General features: G+C 43.0%; 1 protein-coding gene across 17 annotated transcripts in view; it reads right to left on the minus strand.

The window, feature by feature from the left end:
• Positions 1–12274, minus strand: part of LOC133419940 (receptor-type tyrosine-protein phosphatase delta-like) — a 441109-nt gene that overhangs the window by 86209 nt on the left and 342626 nt on the right. For all 17 annotated transcript variants that reach the window (XM_061709430.1, XM_061709428.1, XM_061709424.1 and 14 more), the window contains one exon: positions 10495–10680. In XM_061709430.1, the coding sequence (XP_061565414.1) occupies positions 10495–10597 (103 nt within the window). In that variant the 5' untranslated portion in view covers positions 10598–10680. The remainder of the gene's footprint in view (positions 1–10494; positions 10681–12274) is intronic.

Below are 12274 nucleotides of genomic sequence, written 5' to 3' on the forward strand. Positions count from 1 at the left end.
GCGTGTGCAGATGATCTTTCGCTTTCCATTGTGCACGCTTCACTGAAACATCATCTGCACAGTGAATGCGCACATATTTCAGACTTGACTGGCCAAGTAATCCCACTGCAGCAGCCACAGCATAAATCTATTAATTGCACTGTCACCGTGGCAATGTCATGAAACACCTGCATTTTTGAGCGGTTCACTTGGCATGGTGTGTGAAGGGTGATCAGTTTGAGTGCATGCGCCAGCAAGGCGAGAATCATGCCAAATTTAAGCCCGGCAGATGCAAAACAGCTGGCAATGCTATCAGCTCGCCGGCTGATCCCAGCTTTCGAGACAATGGGACAAGGTACCCCTTTCTGTGTGTGTGTGTGTGTGTGTGTGTGTGTGTGTGTGTGTGTGTGTGTGTGTGTGTGTGTGTGTGTGTGTGTGTGAGAGAGAGCCAGTGAACCAGAGGTGTGATTTGCAGAGTGTGATGCACTGCGTTAACATGGTCCAGCATTGTTTTTCTGGCACCTTAAAATGCTCCAGGGACAAATAAGGAGGTGTCAGGCTGACTGAAATGAATACCATTTCACAGTGACAGTTCTTTGGTGCAGAGGTATTCAATTGTATGGATCTAGAAAAACACATTTTTGAAGTTTGTTGATTGCCGCTCTAGTGGATTTAGAATTTGGATGATGGTGCTTTCGGTCTGTCAATATTCCCATGTCAAGAAGCGCACGCGCTTAAATTGCTCAAACATTTTCAAGTGAGTTACGTCTTAAGTGCACTTAGATTCAGCATTAGTAAGCGAGGGCTATCATTTAATTACCTATTGTGTGGGCCTCTACAACATGTCTACATTCTGTGTGATTATCTGCTTTTCTTGAGTCGGAGGGGTCAGGGGTGTGATGAAAATTGTTCAGCTTTTGTGTGATTTTGTGGTTTAAGTGTGAGGCAAAATGGCTGCAATCCATAGATGAGACTAATGGCCTTAAATAATACCCTTGGGCGCAGTTGTCAGAGAAATCGGCATCCATTGAGTTAATAATGGGCCTTATACAACCTTTAAACATAATTGCAGAGCACATTGTTGACAAGCAGTCAGTACAGGCATTTCCAGCCAAAGAAAATGATAATGACTTCTTACTCATTTAGTTCAACCTGCAAGCAAAGCGTCTTGCATAGCACTGATAACATTGTTTTATCTCAGATCCCCAGTCTTGTCACAAGGTCTTCATCCAAACAACTAGAGGGTAATTAAGTGTTGGTACACTCAGCCAAAAGGTGTTTTTACTGCATTTATTTGAAACGTTAAAATGATGCATACTGTCCTCTTGTAGACACGCGTGCACATTTTAAGGATGTACTGTACCAAGATGCAGTTTGAACTGAACGAATGGAGCCGACAATGAAATTTCCACTTGAGCAGTGTCCGGCAGAATGATGAACGAGGTGGTAGACTTGAAGAATTACAGTGATTTAATGTTGGATCAGACCCTCAGCGAGTTCTGTTCCCCCTCTTGCTTTAAAGTCATTTAATGTGGGCTCTTTGTGTGTGTTTATTTTTGGGCTTAATTCAGTGTGTATCAGGTAGTGTGTGTGTGTGGGGGGGGGGGTAATATAGGCTGCAACTCTTAAGACTACATACCATGCCTTCATATAGAAGCATATATGTGTGTGTCTGATTTGTATGTGTGCGTATGAGTGTAAACAGGAATGGAATAGACTCAATTTAAATCAAATTAGCATGCAGGCAAATTAAGCACAGGGATTTAATTTGAGCTGTTGTAAAAATGCTAATTTCAGTACAGCCCGGAAGCTTATATGCAAATACAAGGCTATTTTACAATAATTCATATTAGGCCAGGCATGCATAAAACACACATATTACAGCCTGATGTGATCTGGGGAATAGAGTATCATTAGCTTTTTGACTTGCTACAAGGTGAATCTGTTGAGCGAGTGTGTGCAATGGTTGTATGTGCTGTATGATTTGAATTAACATACGTCTGCATTATTGCATTTCACATGGTCGCACTCGTGTAGACATGGTTTAATATGCCTGTCCGAAATATTTTGTTACTTTTTTAAGTATAATTTTAAGAGAGATGTGCTGAACCCATACTGTTTCCGGAAAAGTTGGTACCAGAGTACTTATGAGTTCTTGGACAAACTGTGCTGCTACTGATATTTTTGTTATGTAATCTAATTGCAGCAGTCCAGTATTGTCTAAGCTCCCAGCATCAACAGTTATGTTTCATTCATGAGTTTGTTTCAATTTTGCGCTTCAATTAAAGCCTAAGTCTTTGAACTGTAGGCTAATTTCACCAATGGAATTGAAATACAGACAAAATAATAATGTGTTATTGCATAGTATAAAAAAAACCTGAAACATAAACAAAGGCAAAATTGTGAAACTCAAGACATTGCTTGAGCAAAACAATTAACGCTTTGTTGAAAGTGAGTGGGTTCCGAGTAGCCAAGGGGGCTGGAATTGTAACAGCTCACACCGTCCTCAGTCCTTTCAACCGTCATATCTCCTTTTACAATGATGGACCCGACAGGATCCACTGACTTGGCAAAATACCACTCCATACCACCTAGTGGCAGTGCACCGTTTTCACCGTTTGCCAACCACTAATTAAAAAAAGGAAAATGAAGAAAAGACAAATGTTCAATGACAAGATTGGTACTGAAAGAACTTAGATAATTGGTCCTTCTGTTTGGTGTTTGCATACTGTACAATGGTGTCAATGAATGAGGAGAGATGACAATGCACCGAGTCAACCTCCCCCCACCGAGCATCTGGAATACCTAACCCATGGTAGCAATGTCTTTCAGTCCCATGGAGGCTCTTGAACATTCCTATTGTGGGGCGAATCCTCATTATGGAGATCCACTAATGATCAAGGCTTAGTGAAATTTCCCCAGGCCCTCACTAATAGAAACTCACCTAGTGTAGCCTCATTTTGACTCTAGTGCCAATACAATATAACCAATTTAAATGTGTCCCTGACTGTCAGGACACAGTCAGCGGTCATTTTACACACTTAAAATTCAATTTTTGAAGTCATCCTACAGACCTAGTGTTGGTTAGTAGCCATAGCATTTGCAGAAATCGAACATCAGCCATCACCTATCGCAACAGGAAGGACAACACTGCAGAATGTCACTGTTTATCCTTTTAGATGTTAAACTTGTTTTTCCACGTCGTTTATAACTGATAATATTTTGCTTAATTAAATTAGGGTAAGCAATTCTATGTTATTTCCACAGCATCTGCTAGCCCATCTCATAAGTAAGCTAAGAAAACCTGGTATTTATACAAAGCCATGCACGGAGCTTACTAGGACGTGTTATCTTGCAGAGCAATGGAGGGGAATGGAGTAAGGTGCTAACTGTGTGTTTTGCTTAAATATCAACAGACGTGATATCATCCAGTAATCACATACCATACCTTCAAATCATTAGCTCACCTTTGAACATTGTGTAACAGCTATTAACAATACCAATTTAAGCAATAAAAACTGATCACTTGTCCTGCTTAGAATTTATATTTTCATCTGGAGGAAGGCCGTGTTGATAATGCACTTTTGCACTTTGGATTGGAGTCAGATCTGTTTGGCTGTGTGATTGTGTAACAAAAATACCCTGCAGAGCTGTATTCCTTCGATAATAGTATCAGAAGTTGCAGCAGGAGACGACAATATGAACTTTATGAGGTTCTGTAATGCTGGCAGGCAGCTTCGCACAGCTTTGTCAGTTTATGTGGACAAAGTGCAAAGTATAATGAGCTGCACAGTCAAAACAGATGACATCAGTTCATAAAAAAGAAACAATTAAAGACAGTGGACTAAGAGGGAGCAGCAAGTGTATCTGAGGATATACAAGTACCAGTATAACTATCCCAGTAATGCATCTCACTAATGTAATTATGACAGTTAAAGTGCAGTCTTTAAATTATCTATATGACTATAATATGTCTTCATCTTTGATCATTTTTGCTCATTTTCACAAGTGATTACTTTTTCCTTTCTTGTTTTTGTGTGGTTGCTTGAATTAACAGAAAAAATATCAAATATATAAAAAAGACTTACTAACAATACTCAAACCTATGACTATGACAAGTATATTGTTTTTTCAAGTAGAATTGTGCCTCCATCCTTTTATATCCTATTCTTTTTCGCTCTGTGAGAGATCATACCAAGTGCAACACCACCAAACAATGTGCTGATTTAATCCCGTGGTGTTCGCCTTTGATTGCTGGCTCAAAAGGACTGAACGTACATTAAGAGTGTGTGGATGTCGAGTGCTTGCATCCATACAACGCCTGCCTGTGAGAGTGATGAGGTTTGGATGCTGACATCTTCATGTTAGGAGGGTTGGGGAGCTTGTCAATACTCATTTAACGTGTTAAAGAGAATCATGCTGGCTCAGTGGAACTCACCATGCCATCCACCAGCGAAAGGAGGAATCAATTAAAACACTATTAAGCCCATGGTTTGACATGGACCAACGCAGCATGGGATACAGTGGGCTTTAGTATGTTTGGGTGTTCATGGAAAGCTGTAACTCAGCAAGTTTCTCATGAATATAATTTTCACATAATTTTTGATGGGAAATGTCTTCATTGAGGGAGCTATTTGCAGTTCAGTCAAACGTAGCTCAGTTTTAAGTTAATATACATCAGCTGTTGCTCAGAAATAGATGATAGCCTGCTGGATTTTTTTTCTTCTAGCTTCATTCAAGCCCAGTGGGTTTTCTCCTCATGTCGGTGATGGGCTCCTGTAATGGTCTGTCGAGTTATTTCCTTCTGATTTCCACACCAAAGTGTGAGTTCGCTGCATCCACAGCCAGGTGAAAATGTTCAATGACGCCAGCTCTCCTCTCATTTCAAATGCCTCCTTTTTTTTTAACATTGAGCAAAAGAAAGATAAATTGTTTACTGCCTCTCTTCCTCAGCTCTGCCCCCGCCCCCCCCCCTCCAGCTCACTGGGGACAATTATGCTCCCTTTCAAATTATTGCCAAGGCTGATTTGCCACACAAATTAAACATGCTACAATTGAATAGCAAAGGGGACAGGGCGCAGGAAGGAAATGGTAAAAAGCAGCAGAGAAACGGCTAAAGACCCAACAGCGACGGGCAGAAAAACAAGCATAGAAACAGAATCCTCAAACATCTTAGATGTTCCTTTCTAAGATATCTTGAACAGGTGTCACTCCGACATTTGCAGAGAATTAACACATTAAGCAATATCCAGGGTCCTGACTGCCATTTTTCTGTCCACTGTGCAGGATAAGACTGGCTCCGAGGACGGTGCCATCTGTTGAGCAGGCAGACTAAGCCTTTTTTTCGCTCTCGCGTGTGTCATTTCCACCACCGTGTCCACAGCCAGAGGTGAGCTCACGCCCAAATGGATCCAGTATGGCAGCCGGGGGTGGTTTCCTTTCCAGAATTTAGTGTTGATCAGTTATCAGCAAACGGAGTACACTCGCGTGCACTACAGGTTCCCGCTGCACACCAACCAGGCAGAGAAACTCTCAGCGTATCCAGGCTGGATAAGCCTATGCAGCGGCACAATAGAGGAAATTAAGGCGCTTGTGAGAAGCTGAAAGAGGCCCTTCCAGCACTGCTTCCAAACAACAAGGGGAGAAGGTACGGGGAGGGGGAGAAAGATGCAGGCGCAAGAACAGTAGAAACAAAAAGCCCAAAGAAGAAATGGGGAGAACACTGGCAAGAGAGCGATTAGGAAGAGAAACAATAGAGGCAAAGTGGGGAAGCAAAGAACAAGCACATGCACATGGGAGATCAGGCAACGCAGGAACCCAAAGGACTAAATATAAACTCCAGAGCTAATATGTACTGCCTGCAGAGGTAAAGGCTCGGAACAGGCACTTTCTCTCACAACTCAATTTCAGGCAGGATACACACCTTACTACCCACATGATCTCCCCAGAACCCCAACAGTCATTAACAGACAGCCAGTGTGGCTCCCTCATGATAAGTTTGTTTTGGCTTTGAAATTATGACCCGGCACAGCTGTTTAAAGAGAGTGTGGGGTAACGGCAGCTGCTGAAAGCCAGACGGCTAAGGGAAGGGAATTTATTTGGGGCGGGGGGGGATGCATGGTGAGCACTGAGACTTTGAGTACAGTTGTGCAGGTCTCCGGGACATTTGTGCTCTAACACAAGTGTGGAATGTTTAAAAGTTTTACCGAGGCAGTCGTACGTCTGGGGGAACGTTTTTTGCGGCGCGGCCCTATTCTTCCATCACCAGGTCTTATGTAAATGCACTCCAGGCCGTGGAAGATGGAAGTTTCGGTAAAGATAAGTTCTACGAGCTCCTCAATAACATTTATTGACCATTACTGCCTTTTTGGGAAGGCCCCATAATTAAATTGTGTCAATAAATCCTGGAGCAGCACATAAAATGAGGGATAAACGGAGAGTACATTTCACTGCTCGCCTCTCCTCCTGCTGAGAGACATATGTGGTGGGAGGGAGAGAAGAAAAATAAAAGACGTTGGAAGAGACTGCAAGGAACATTTCTCAAACCCAGAAGTTGAAAATCTCACCAATCAACATCACGTTGCATGGTTATGTTGCGGATGACCTTGGGTGAACGATCCCCTCAGACGGAGACTTTCAGCTGAACTGAGGACACTTCAGTACAAAGGGGGCCGTAAAATTTTATTCATCCCACTGTGATTCCAGAAGCTAATGATTCATTGTTCTTGGGATTCAAAAAAAGGAAAAAGGTGGGAGATGTGGAATCTTTGGTGTAGCACCAAAGCTCAATGAGGTTTGAAAACTGTTGCCACACGTCAATGAGCAGGTGTCTGATGTCAAGCAACTCAAATCAAAAGATTTCTCATTGTGATGTTTTTGGCTAAGCCCCTTCTTTTTTTTACTGCAGAGGGAAGGAAAAGGAGGAGTGGAAAAATAAGGAATAGAACACCTCTTGAGGTTTGTGAGATGGGGAAATTGATCACTTTGAAAAATAGATGCGTGAGAAAGGAACCAGGAGTCCTGCTTGTGACTGGCAGAGGATCCATGAGAGGTTTTTACTATTATTATTATTCTCATTATTTTCATATTAATTTACAAACCATCTTTGAAGTTCAAACCCAGAACACTGTGTCACATTCAGCTAGTATCCCATCTCAGTTTGTTGACAGTACTGGCTCTGCAGACTTGAAACACAGCTGGGGGCAGCAGGCCACCCAAATATTTCTACATCCAGGGGGAGGGAGAGGGCGTGCTCATGTACAGGAAGTGGACAAGGTTCATGTGTGATTCTCAGGGGGACTGGAGGGCAGGGGAGGGAAGGGCTAGCTTTCTTTTTTTAAATTACAACAGATGTAATGTCATCCAGAGATCCTTTACTAGCCTTCAAATGTTTTCATTGATTGAGAACACTTATATTCAATATTTAATCAATTGTACATAATATCTATTTAAACTCATATCTGTAAGAATAGTTTGACACGGTGCCTGCTACTTCATCTACTCCATTGAAGAGAGTTTCTTTCAGCTTTTGCAAGTTGCAGGTTGGACACAAAAAGCGCGTTTCCTCCAGCGGGACTTGCAGGCACACCTTGTTGATGCGTGTCAATTACCAGGAACGGCCCTGCAAAAGTGGATTTCAGGAACCTTTACAGGGCAAAACCCCCCTGTAGTAGGAGAGGTACTCAGGCTGGCCAACAGGAACCTGCGTGCAGGGGGGTCTGGGCTGATCGGGATTTCTAAATTACCTTCAGCGCTCTCACATGAACATAAATCATGTGACCACAACTCAGTTGGACCTTTGCTGCGAGGACATTTGAGGAAGTTGGAGATTACAAGAAAAAACAATGGATGGACCAGTGAGTCAGTCGAAGTATTTGGCATATTACACCAATGTAGCGGTCTGGTAGGGGGGGTGGGCAGTCTTTTACTCTCAACCACTACGATTTATGTTAAAAGCATCCCTTGTTTACTTGTTTCTTCTTCGTTTTTGTCTCCTTTTATGCTGCAGGCCATTTGCGAACAGCAAGAAATGCACCTTACCGCCACCTTGTGGTCGGCTGTGTTGTTGGTCCCGTCAAAGGTTCTGGCGTGGCGCTACCGTGTGATGGAGACGCGTCGGCTGAAGGGGCTATGAAGACGGTCGGCCCTGTTAGCGGTTCCTGTCTGGGAGATTCACCCTCAAGTCCTGCTAGTGGAAACGTGTGGAAACTGGCTCTCTGAGAAAGTTCCTCCTCTTGCAGATGGAAGTGGTGGAAGTCATAAATCACATTGGCTCTCGTGACTAGAACAGAAGTTATTTTTGGTTTTCTTTGGTTTATTTTTTAAACTGTAATTCTACTTGAGTTCTTTCTTTGTCTTTTTCTTTTGTCAATGTCTGTCTTACTTCAATACAATTTAAATTACACTCATTCCAAAATAAAACACACAAAGACATTAAGTGTACTGCTCATTCAAGTGCCAGGCGCCTGTGGTCAAGCCGAAATGAAAAAAAAAAAGTGTGCACAAAGTAATTACCTTAATGCAGATTAATCGTTTCAATGTCGGGATGTTCAGCTAAGGCTGAACAAGAAGGAAATTACTTGTTATACCCTGCTTGCTCTGTTTCTGAAAAATGTTAGAGATAGCCGGAGAGAAAAGCTCTGCATTCAACCTGCACGAGCTTATGAAGGTAAGTTAATTTCCTGCAGTCTCTGTATTGCAAATGTGTCCTTAGTGATCTCCAGTAGCTGTGCTAATGTTGGTTTGCAGGGTATACCAACAACAGAAAGAGGGAACAAAAACAAAAAAAAACATCACATCCATTAAAACCTTATGCAACATGTTGGTTTGGGGGAGCCTCAAAAAGCGTAATGGCTTTATTTATTAATGTTCTGCACTTCAAAAATCTCCTGGTCCATTATGAACCAACCAGAATCCTCAGGTCGTCAGGGTCACGCCCACTTTCTCTTACCCAGAGTTAGAACCAAACACTGTGGGGCAGCGTTCAGCTTTTATGCTCCTCACCTGTGGAACAAACTCCCAGAATGCATCAGGGCTGTTGAAACTCTCAGGCCCCGTTTACACGTAGCCGGGTATTTACAAAAACGGAGGCGTTTTCATGCGTTTTGGCCGTTCGTTTACACGGAAACGGCGGTCAAAGTCACCAAAAACGATCATTTCTGAAAACTCCGGCCAAAGTGGAGATTTTCAAAAACTCAGTTTTCCCGTTTGCGTCTAAACGGAGGAAAACGGAGATTCAAGCTTCAGAACGTCACATTATGCACCAGAAACTCACCAGCGTCATGTGTGCGACCTGTGTTTACAATTAGTTTGGCCACCGTCAATATTTTCTTGTATTTTACCTGTTTAATATTCTAAAGTCACACTTAAAAGTAACTCCCCCCCCCCGTCCAGCCTCCTGCTCATTCAAGCCTGTGAGCGCGTCAGCCAGCAGCATGAAGCCTGAATTATGGTTCCGCGTTAAATCGACGGCGTAGGGTACGCGGCGACGCGCAAAGTACGTGCGCGTCGCCGCGTACCCTACGCCGTAGGCTCTGCGTTAATGTAACGCGGAACCATAAATCAGCCTTAACTGGAAGTTACACACGTGTCATTTGTTGATGTTTTTCCAGGATTCTGATTGGCTTGCATGGCGTTAAGAGCGTTTTCATGCGGGTCCGTGTAAACGAGGATTTTTTTGAAAACGTAGAGGGGAAAATATCCGTTTTTGTAAATACCCGGCTACGTGTAAACGTGGCCTCAGTTGCTTTAAGTCAAGGCTGAAAACCTTTTTATTAACTGCTGCACTTCAGTAATGCACCAGAATGCACTGTAACCTTTATTTCTTGCATTTCCTTTGTTTAATTATTTTTAAATGATGTATGTCTGTCTGTAATTACTGCTTTTAAACTAGTTTACTTCTTAAAGCAGTTTTTCAAATGTTTTTTATGCAAAGCACATTGAATTTTCTTGCGAATGAAATGCACTATACAAATAAACTTGCTTTGTTATATGCTAATTTAAAACATTTTGTAAAATCTGTACCCGATGTACATCTGAATGTGGAACATTACTTTGACTTGAGTATATCAGCATGCTGACGGTACTTGGGTTAAATAATTTGGACATCTTAACTTTCTACTTGAAGAAATCCATCTCTGCTGATTTGCCTTAACACAGCAAAAGTTGCAGCGAAGAGGTTAGATCATTAAATTTCATCCTATGGTTTAATTCTTCATTATTAATGCTCACTCATATTGGCAGATTTCTTGTAAAGATAATTTTGAAGCCTTGTTAACACACCAGCATCTCACAGCGGTCATACTGGCAATAGTACTCTGGTTTCTGCATCGGTCTGAGGGTTTTATAAAGACGTGCTGTGTATTTCATGCATGTACTTCAGTTACAGGTGTGTTGTCGTATTCGTGTCTGTAGTTCAATGGAAAAAGAAGAAGAAAAAACCCTTTTCTATCCCCGTCCACATCCAAACAGGACCAGTCATTTGAGTGCCTGTGTAAAACTGTTCAGTCTACTTACTTTGAGCGTCGGCGAGGTGGAGGAGCAGACCCTGGACAAGCAGCAGCGGCAGCAGCAGCGTGGGTCTGGCTCTGTGCATGGTGGGACAGCTTGGCACCAGCATGCTTTGGCAGCCTCGGTGGCACTGGCTCACAGAGCCCTGTGAGTCAGTCTGGTCTGATTTCTCAGATGCAGGGTATTCACAGCCTATGCAAGGCAAGGAGGGATGGGAAGAGGAAGAAGGAGGGAAGGAGGGAGTGGGGGGGGGGGAGAGAAAGAGAGAGAGGAACTGAATGAAACAAAGCTGTTTGGCTCCATGGGTTTTATCTATCCCTGCACATTTCTGACATACCCCCACACAGCCTCGACTGGAACTGACAGAGGATAGGGAGAGCCTGATGTGCTCACGGGGCATATTCTGACAGTTCTCTAAATGGAATAGTCACTTCACACAATGTGCGCGCAAGTGTTCATGAGAGGGAAAGAGAGAGCAAAAAGAGAGAGAGAGAGAGAGGGGAAAATCACACAGATGAAAGGGTGAGTTAACATGATTTTGTCTTCACAGCTTTGGTCGCGAGCACCAATTAAATATGCTGCATAATAAGAGAGCATTTTAGCTCCCTCAGATCAGTGTTTGTGTTTCACATAAGAATGCCCCTGTTAAATAAAATTAGGCAGGAAATTCAAGAAATATTATTCACCCTGAAGATTGAGGGAAACTTGGTCTTTTCTGCAACAAGCATTGTGACGCTCGTGTTTCTTGTGGAGCACATTTCCCTCCGTAGTCGATGTTCTAATAGCTCTAATTTCTACTGAATCCAGAATGATGGTTGTAGCTAAGCTTCACTGCACACACACACAGATTTTCTTTTTCATCGAGTGCTACAGAAAACACCAAATAAAATCTTTTAGACAGAGTGTCGGCCGTTTTCATTCATCTTTCAGCCTTTTATCGAAGGACCACTACATAGCTGTGAAAATTGATGTGTTACAGTAAACTAGTATTAGCTGCAGACTGCCTCAATCCCTTGTCATCCATTTGCTTAAGTCTGAGCTTGATCCTTAGTGATGGATGCTTTGTGGTAGACTTCAGCTAATAACATGGCTCCCAGCTAATCTGAGTGTCACACTGTGCTTATGGTTGCCACAGTGGCTAGCATGGCCGTATTGTTTTGCAGGAAACTGTTGTTCCAGCTGTGGTGACTGGTGGATTTCAAGTTCAAACACACAAGACGTCCCAGGCTTCTCAAATTTTTTTTTATTTCACAGCTTTAAGCAAGGATAATATTAGACTTAAGTGCCACGCATTAAAAGAAAAGAGAGTAAAAACAAGACCCCCCCCCCCCCCCCCCCATAAGCCAAGTCACCAGGCCCGATGATGACAAAGTATCTCGTTTCCCTGTTACCAATCATCCTCTTTCCTGCTCCCAGCTTTCCATCTTTCATGTCTGTGGGCTGTAAATGGCAGAAAAGACGAGAAGATAGCGCACCTGTCACACTCGATTTGTGCTGGGGAGAGATAGACAAGACTACCTGTCTCCGAGCGCCGTGGGGCTAGCAGCAAAGCGCCAGAGCCGGGGACGTGCGGCAAAGGGAATCAATTTGAAGCAATCTCGTCCTCCGCTCATGCCACCGCCATCACGTATACACACACAAACACAAGATGCATATGCATACACCTACATCAGAGAACACTAGACCTAAATCCTCACATAAGCGGCGTTTCATAGCTACAGTGAATTTGATTCAAATCAACTGGACTGAAAGTCCCTGAGCAGAGTATGAGAGGATGAAGCTGCAG

The sequence above is a fragment of the Cololabis saira genome, chromosome 20 (genome assembly GCF_033807715.1).
Source record: "Cololabis saira isolate AMF1-May2022 chromosome 20, fColSai1.1, whole genome shotgun sequence".
Classification (NCBI taxonomy): domain Eukaryota; kingdom Metazoa; phylum Chordata; class Actinopteri; order Beloniformes; family Belonidae; genus Cololabis; species Cololabis saira.